Source organism: Monopterus albus, unplaced genomic scaffold (genome assembly GCF_001952655.1).
Source record: "Monopterus albus unplaced genomic scaffold, M_albus_1.0 scaffold60.1, whole genome shotgun sequence".
In the NCBI taxonomy this organism is placed as follows: Eukaryota; Metazoa; Chordata; class Actinopteri; order Synbranchiformes; family Synbranchidae; genus Monopterus; species Monopterus albus.
In genome coordinates, this window is record NW_018127940.1 from 1,262,750 (window position 1) to 1,270,465 (window position 7,716).

General features: G+C 38.5%; 1 protein-coding gene across 4 annotated transcripts in view; it reads right to left on the bottom strand.

Moving 5' to 3' along the window:
- The window catches only part of wdr27 (WD repeat domain 27), a 33,120-nt gene that overhangs the window by 23,506 nt on the left and 1,898 nt on the right, over positions 1-7,716 (bottom strand). For all 4 annotated transcript variants that reach the window (XM_020603254.1, XM_020603251.1, XM_020603253.1 and 1 more), the window contains exons 2-12: positions 7,061-7,202; positions 6,519-6,643; positions 6,194-6,307; positions 5,993-6,044; positions 5,557-5,627; positions 5,361-5,475; positions 5,143-5,245; positions 4,241-4,332; positions 3,956-4,020; positions 3,569-3,681; positions 2,840-2,912 (exon numbers count right to left, since the gene is read on the bottom strand). In XM_020603254.1, coding sequence (XP_020458910.1) covers positions 2,840-2,912; positions 3,569-3,681; positions 3,956-4,020; positions 4,241-4,332; positions 5,143-5,245; positions 5,361-5,475; positions 5,557-5,627; positions 5,993-6,044; positions 6,194-6,307; positions 6,519-6,643; positions 7,061-7,202 — 1,065 coding nt within the window. The remainder of the gene's footprint in view (positions 1-2,839; positions 2,913-3,568; positions 3,682-3,955; positions 4,021-4,240; positions 4,333-5,142; positions 5,246-5,360; positions 5,476-5,556; positions 5,628-5,992; positions 6,045-6,193; positions 6,308-6,518; positions 6,644-7,060; positions 7,203-7,716) is intronic.

Below are 7,716 nucleotides of genomic sequence, written 5' to 3' on the forward strand. Positions count from 1 at the left end.
ACATACTAAAACACAACAGTCCCAGTTACAAATAAGTAGACATTATATTACAATCTAAAGAAAGAAAGACTTTATGATTTTGTGCGTTGTTTTCCATAATTACAAACTACTCATTAGGAACTAATTTGTTTTCAAGGGTTATATTATTGTATTGTTGTGTGATCATTCTGTAAGCATTAAGCTGCAAACAGTGAGATGGTTCATTCTGGTCCCTGTTCTTTGTCAGTGCTTTTACTCTTTCACAATGAGCTCACTTTTTCCACAGCCATTAAAAGGTGTGTTTTCCAAAAACTGTTCTCCTGTCAAATAAAAGCAATATAAGAAAATATTGCATAATCTCTGAGCTGCAATCTGGCACTTACATTGCATGAGAAAGATATATACTGATTAACTCCAGTCCAACACTAGTTTATCACATAGGCAATTAATTAATAACAATTGCCCACTAAACTTTATCTAACAAAATTATAAACTGTGTACATGAGCTCTTAGATGCAGCTCTGTCATTTTTTCCAGGCAGCCATGTATTTTACACAGCTAATGTTAAATTTTTCTTTATGTAAGTTACTACTGACAGTACACAAACCTGAAAAACAGACTGATTGGTGCAGTAATGTGATCCAGTTACACTGTTGTGTATACAGCTGCAGCTTTTTTATACTTTATGTCAGAATGATGGACTGCATTTGAACTATTCTTCAAAGCAATAACATGACTGCCAATAACTACAGGCACACCTGTGGTTATTGCCTTTATAACAACAAAAAAACAGTAAGCAACACACGCCACATCTCTTCATATGCTAAAATATTAGATGTACAAACCCTGAACAGCTGAACAGGCTCACTTCACCTTGAATCGTTTATCTAGTGTTCCCTTAGTGCTTGAATGCTAGGTACTTTAAGTTGTCTTTACAACTTGGTGTAGGCACAGTCCCAAAACAATAATAAAGACATTTAACGCATGTGGATCCAACCAGTCAAAATCAAAAAGAAACACATCTGGTTTCCTTTTCAGTGCGTTTATCTGGGGGTGCGTTTCATCTGTGATAAGCAGAGCCGATGTTCACTCCGGTTTGGGATTGAATTACAGTGGTGTGAAAAAGTGTTTGCCCCCTTACTGATTTCTTATCTTTTTGCATGTTTGTCACACTGTAATGTTTCAGATCGTCAAACAAATTTATATATTAGTCAAAGATAACACAAGTAAACACATCATGCAGTTTTTAAATGAAGGTTTTTATTATTAAGGGAAAACAAAATCCAAAACTATATAGCCCTGTGTGAACAAGTGTTTGCCCCCCTGTCAAAACACTGGTTTATCGCACCTGAGTTCAATTTCTCTAGCCACACCCAGGCCTGATTACTGCCACACCTGTTCGCAATCAAGAAATCACTTAAATAGGACCTGCCTGACAAAGTGAAGTAGACCAAAAGATCCTCAAAAGCTAGACATCATGCCAAGATCCAAAGAAATTCAAAAACAAATGAGAAAGAGAATAATGGAGCTCTATCAGTCCGGAAAAGGTTATAAAGCCATCCCTAAAGCTTTGGGACTGCAGCGAACCACAGTGAGAGCCATTATCCACAAATGGCGAAAACATGGAACAGTGGAGAACCTTCCCAGGAGTGGCCGGCCGACCAAAATTACCCCAAGAGCACAGCGACAACTCATCCAAGAGGTCACAAAAGACCGTTTATCTGGTGTTGCGTTTCATCTTTGATAAGCAGAGCCGATTTTCGCTCCGGTTTTGGATTTAATTATATTTTCCTGTTAAATAACCTTGATATTCTTTGAGCAATTGCTCTGTTCGCTTTTCCTTGGATTTTGAATAGAAATTTGTGCTTTGCTGGGTTCATGTTGTTTTTATTTGTTCAGCCCCAAGGGAGAGTACTGTTGATAGAGTTCTTGTTCTTTTTAATTCACTTACGAATTTTTACATGAAGCCGTCATTGTATCCAGTGTTTTGTTTCTCTTTAAACACAGGAGCGAAAGGCCCTGTGACACTGGTTGCTCACATGAAACTTCTGCGTCCACTCCTCCACTGTGATGTGTACAAGATGGTTCCTTAGCTTTTGATCCAGAACAGATTATATGCAGGAAACTAAGCATTTTAAGCCACAAATGTAATTACCTTGAAACTACATAATTTGGCATTGCTCAGCAGCCCTACCAACTCCCTGCTAATATATAATGGTCATTTATGGAGCAGTAAAAATCACATAATGTACTCTGACTTTACACCAGAGCTATTTGAAGGAAAGTGAGAGTTTCAGGCACATTTCCAAGTCAAGTCCTATCTGCATAAAATTACAGCTGTGGGTTCCTTTTACAGCTCTCATTATGTAAGCTAAGCTGCTTTAACCATTACAGCAAATAAAATTTCATAATACAAAAATTCTTCAGTCTAATTCAAAACATATGGATGACTGGCTTCTGATACAACAGCTAAAAGAGCAATGAATGATTGTGGTGACAATCAAACCTGGCCTGCTGTCACAGAGTACAGTGAAACACTATCAGATAGCCCACCTACTGTCTTTGGGTCCATGGCTCTGATAGCAACAGAAATCATATAGCACCCAAACAATATGCTGGCCATGTGAAATGTGTGTAGAAGAGGGCAAATAATGCACTATGTGCCAATGCAATAAAATACTAAATAGCAACTATAATAACAGACTTTAACAGAGAGCTAGGTGGGAACTAATGACTAACGAAACAAGTACTGTATGTAAAACAGGTGATACTTTTAAATCCCAGAGTTACCAAACAGCAGAAGCTCCCTTTTTATTTTATGAGATGAGCGAGTGTTTGGACAATGCCAGGGATGCTAACCTTTCTTTTTAGGATGGTTGCATTCCTTCTTCTTTAACTCAGCATTCAGAGGCGATTCAAGCAGCAGAGGAGAACTGAAAGGGAGGGGTGAAATGAAGAAGAAGAGTTACTGGAATTGAAGGAGTACGGCATCTGGTAATTCTAATTCTCAGTACCATTATAATGTTGACTCATAAAAAACCAGATGGCAACAGTAGTTATAAAAAGCCAAGTTAATATGGAAATGTCTGAGTCAGAAAGAGTCACAAGCAGCAGGCCCATTAAAAAACAAACAGGCCACATTCATACATCCTGGTTCTGGTGAGGTCAAGTGACCAAGCAACAAAAGTCTATGAGTGGAAACTGCAGCAAAAAGGCATAACATTGATAAAATTATCATTTGCTGGATTCTGCTAAATAATCATTTAGCAAGGAATAAGTGATCCCTGAATTAATTTCTTTCAGAAGACAATTAAACAAGTTTTTGCATTTATAATGAAATGTTGTTGCTGAAGTACAACTACCGCTACGTAATTCTTTGATGAGAAAACCTGCATCCCAGACCCTGTGTACATAAGGCTCTGCTAGGCCGAAATGTCCCTGAGCAAAATACTGACTTTTTTATGAAGGAGCTGATGGTTTTTGCTATGATTTCTATTTTGAAGGGAGGAAGCAGAATGGGTCAATTTGACCTTTAAGGATTTAACATTCTGTAACATCACCAAATATATGCCTTAAACTCAAAGTTTACCTAGGGAACACTGAAAAGCCTTCCGAGCCAGTCCACATCCTCTCTAGGTCCTGCAGGTTTAACTCCAACAGCACCACACATGGAGTAAACAAAGAGCTCCCTAAAAACATCACCTGTGTGACAAGGAATTCAAGAATGAATTAATTACAAAAAATTTGTCAAAACAACTGTATTAGTCTACTATTAGAAAGAGATAAAAATAGAAATATTGGGTGATTTATGCTACAATATAAAACATAGTAGCTTCTCTGCAAGAACAAAATTTAAACACATTAAGACAAAATGAAAAAGTCCAAAAAAAAAAGAAAAAATTGGAGGTCCTGCTAGATGGACAGTTCAGTGTTATGTCTTCATTTGGTAAATCAAGATATTACAGGAGTAACTCACAGACTTATCCCACCCCGGAGAGACTGACCATGACCCAGCCATTGTGATGCTCAGGTTGGGGTAATCTAGAATAAAAATCAGTCATGGGTTAGATAACTTTATATTTTCTGGTACCAAAATGGGAAAGAAAGATTTGTTCATTCCTGGATTTCCCTTTGCATTAAATAGTATCGACTCTTACAGAATTTTGCTAAAAGTAAATGTGATGTGTGAGTGATCGTGCCCTGGTGCAAAAATTGTTAAATATAGTACAGGTGTCTGGTAGCAATCTGCAATCACACCTACCTCTGAAATATAGTGCTGTTAGGAGTTCTGAGGTAGCCAGATCCACCACATACAGGCCATTAGAGCTTCCAATACATAAACAGCTGTTGTCCCTGCAGAGGCCCAGAGAGAAATGTATGGGTAAACTGCATTACATGATTTCCCCTGAAAAGAATTTTAGGGGAAATCATGCTGAGCATGTGCTTCTGTACAGGATGTAGACACTTACAGCCATAACAGGTAGAGTTTTTATGTGATTAGTGCATTGTTCAGATTAAGCTGAAGGTATACAGTATGTTCATTGCTATTTTGTTAGGAAACAGCAAAAACCTGACTCCAAAGTTAATAACATTAGAGCCAAGTTTTCTTGACTTGAACATGAGGATGTGGTTGTTACTGAAAGGGGATTTCTTGTGACAGAGGAACTGGCAAGTGTTGGAGCAACATTAAAAATCTCTGGTTTCATACAAGGGTTATCAATCTCAGCTGTCTGGCCCTTGTGTTGATAGTTCCTGTCAGCTGTCAAGAGTAGCAAGCGAGTCATCTGTCATCTTGAAAACCTTTCACATACTCAGCACTGTGATACCCATTAGTCAGGTAGGCCTCCCGGATGATCCACCAATTTTAACAGTGGCTCCATAAATTCAGATATCACCACGTCCTCTGGAGGATTTTTTTTTAAATAAAACTGTTTATTTTTTGCCGTGTGTAGACTTTTCATGTTCTGGAAATGGTTGTTTGCTTTTTGCTGTTCATTACAATTTCCCCTTCTTAAACATAAAACGATCTGGCCCTCTCTTTGTCCATCTTGGAACTGTGAATCTAGGTCTGCCACTTCCAATAAAATTCTCTTTAAAAAAACCTGGCCTTCATCATCAAGCTACCATTTCTGCAATTGCACCAGCTAAACTATGTTTACTTACTTTGTTTGCTCAGTGTTGGTGTCAGGAGATAAGCTACATAAAGCCATTTTGAGGACAGGTTTTGACGTTTCCACTTTATCTACAGTTGACTGTTCTGCACTCTCTGGAAGAATATATCCAAAAAGTAGCATTAGTAAACTTGTCCGGGTAGTGGAAATAGGTTTTATGAATATGACTTTACTGCACCATGTCTGCCATTGTCAGTGTTTTAACATCACCTGCTTGATGGCCCACAGTCTCTTGGTGCATTTGATATCTTTTTTCCATCTTCTGAAGGTCCATTTTGGTCACAAGCTGACACTTGTGGTCATCAGGGAGAGAAAAGCACCACACCTAAACCCAACAGATACATGTGTGCTACATAGCATGTGAAATCACAGGTTCTGATAGTAATGTTCAGCAGTTAAGGGGTACCTGTCCATCAGCTGAGCCGGTGACAAGGTGCCTATTCTCCTCCAAGACGAGCATACTGAGAAGTGGAGAAGCTAAAAAATTCAACCATCAGGTTTAAGTAACTTGGAAGGGAATGATACTTTCACTCATTTTGAAAAGCCCTGATTCCTCAGAAAACATGCCATTTAAAATGTTGTCTTTTATATGTAACACTTAAAGTGCTTGTATTTAAGCCTTAATAATAATTCCTGACACCTATATTTGGATATCCAAAGCTAATTTATGCTGTATAATAACAGATCCTAATTTCAAACTGATCCCATTAACACTTGTAATTCTATCACTTCTACTTTAGAGATGCCATGACAGGATTTGTACCATACTTGAATTAAGAGCTGTTGTGGGTGGGGCAATCAATTTGTAAGAATGAAAAAGATTTTAAATAGCAATACAATACCTGAAAGCACAAATGACTGGTAGCAAACAGCTTCTGTTTTTAAATCCCAAACCTGAAAAACAAGTTAAAAGTATTTCATAGTTACTTAAGCTCAATTACAATGTGTTAAATGTTTGATTTTTGTTGTGCATACAATTATAAAGAGTTGCCAATAAATAACAAGTGCAACAATTTTTGACTCTGAGAATGTTAAATCAGTATCTTAAAAGTGCGATCCTCTGATGTGGTGATGAGAATGTCTGTGTTCCAGGGACAGAACTCTGATGATGTTAAAATCCCCAGGTGGCCAGTCAAGGTAGAGATCACTTCATGTCTCTGATGTGGAAAACAACAGGAAAGCTTGGCAAGGGTCAAGTGATAACCTTCAACTGCTGCTAAACTATAACAAAGAAACAATACTACACATCTTTGAATAGATATGTGCTTTGATGTACATCCAGTAAATTATAATGAAGTAAAAAAATGTACAGTATTTTAGTAACGATGTGTACTAAAAGGAACTATGAAAATGTGCATCGTCTTGAACCTTTGAGTTGAGAATATAGATGTTTACTCCTGAGCACACAGCCACTCGTTCATCAGAGAAACAAAATGAAAGATGAGAGACTTCACCCAATAAAGTCCCAATAACTGTTCCAGCTGCAATTTTACCTGCAAACAAATCAAGTAGTATGTATTTAGGGTATTCAAAGCAAAAGAAGTCTATGACTATAGTAGACATGAGTGATCTATCTCGTAATACTTCACTAGATGGCGGGCTTGTTAAGATTTTCACTCAGGAAAATGATCTTACACTGAGTAAAACATACTGTACATGTGCAACAACTTTCTCTACTGCTTCATATAAGCAGGGAATTACACTAGCAGAATTTTAAAATTATGCTTAGGTGAAAATGTTGAGTTCAGCATTTTAGCATTGTAAGAGCAAAGGTATGCTATCCTTTATGGTTTAATGTGAATAAAATAAACACTGAGCTGAACCTCGGTTGATGACAACACACTAAACTCTGACTAGTGTACAGTAGTAAGTCTGCAGTGTACTCAGACACACAGAACTGCAGTATTTACCTTCCTGTGTTCGCTTCTGGCACAGTTCAATATCCCAGACAATGATATAATCAGCAGAAGCAGAGCAGAGGAGAACAGGACTGCTTCCTTTCCCAAAAGTCATGGCACTGATCTCACCATGGTGGCCAGTTAGCAGCAGGGGCTGTGGGCAAATATTCATACTTCAGTAAAATAAACAATACAGTGTCATAAAATGATGCAGTCTGTAGCTCCTGCATGAATCTCACAAGCTAATAACACACCAAGCTTGTGGCTATCAGGATGTTGGTACAGTTGAAAACAACGTAATTGACAGATCGATCTTTTCTTTCTCTTCTTTAAAAAATCTATATAAATTGCTTTACTGCATTTTAGGAAGACGTTTTATCAAATTTTAACCAGCCTGTGCAAATATTAAAAATCCATCCATCCATCCATTTTCCTCCGCTTATCCGGGACCGGGTCGCAGGGGCAGCAGTCTAAGCAAAGATGCCCAGACTTCCCTCTCTCCAGACACTTCCACCAGCTCCTCCGAGGGAATGCTGAGGTGTTCCCAGGCCAGCTGAGAGACATAGTCCCTCCAGCATGTCCTCGGTCTTCCCCGGGGCCTCCTCCCGGTGGGACATGCCCGGAACACCGCCCTAGGAAGGCGCCCAGGAGGCATCCGAAACAGATGC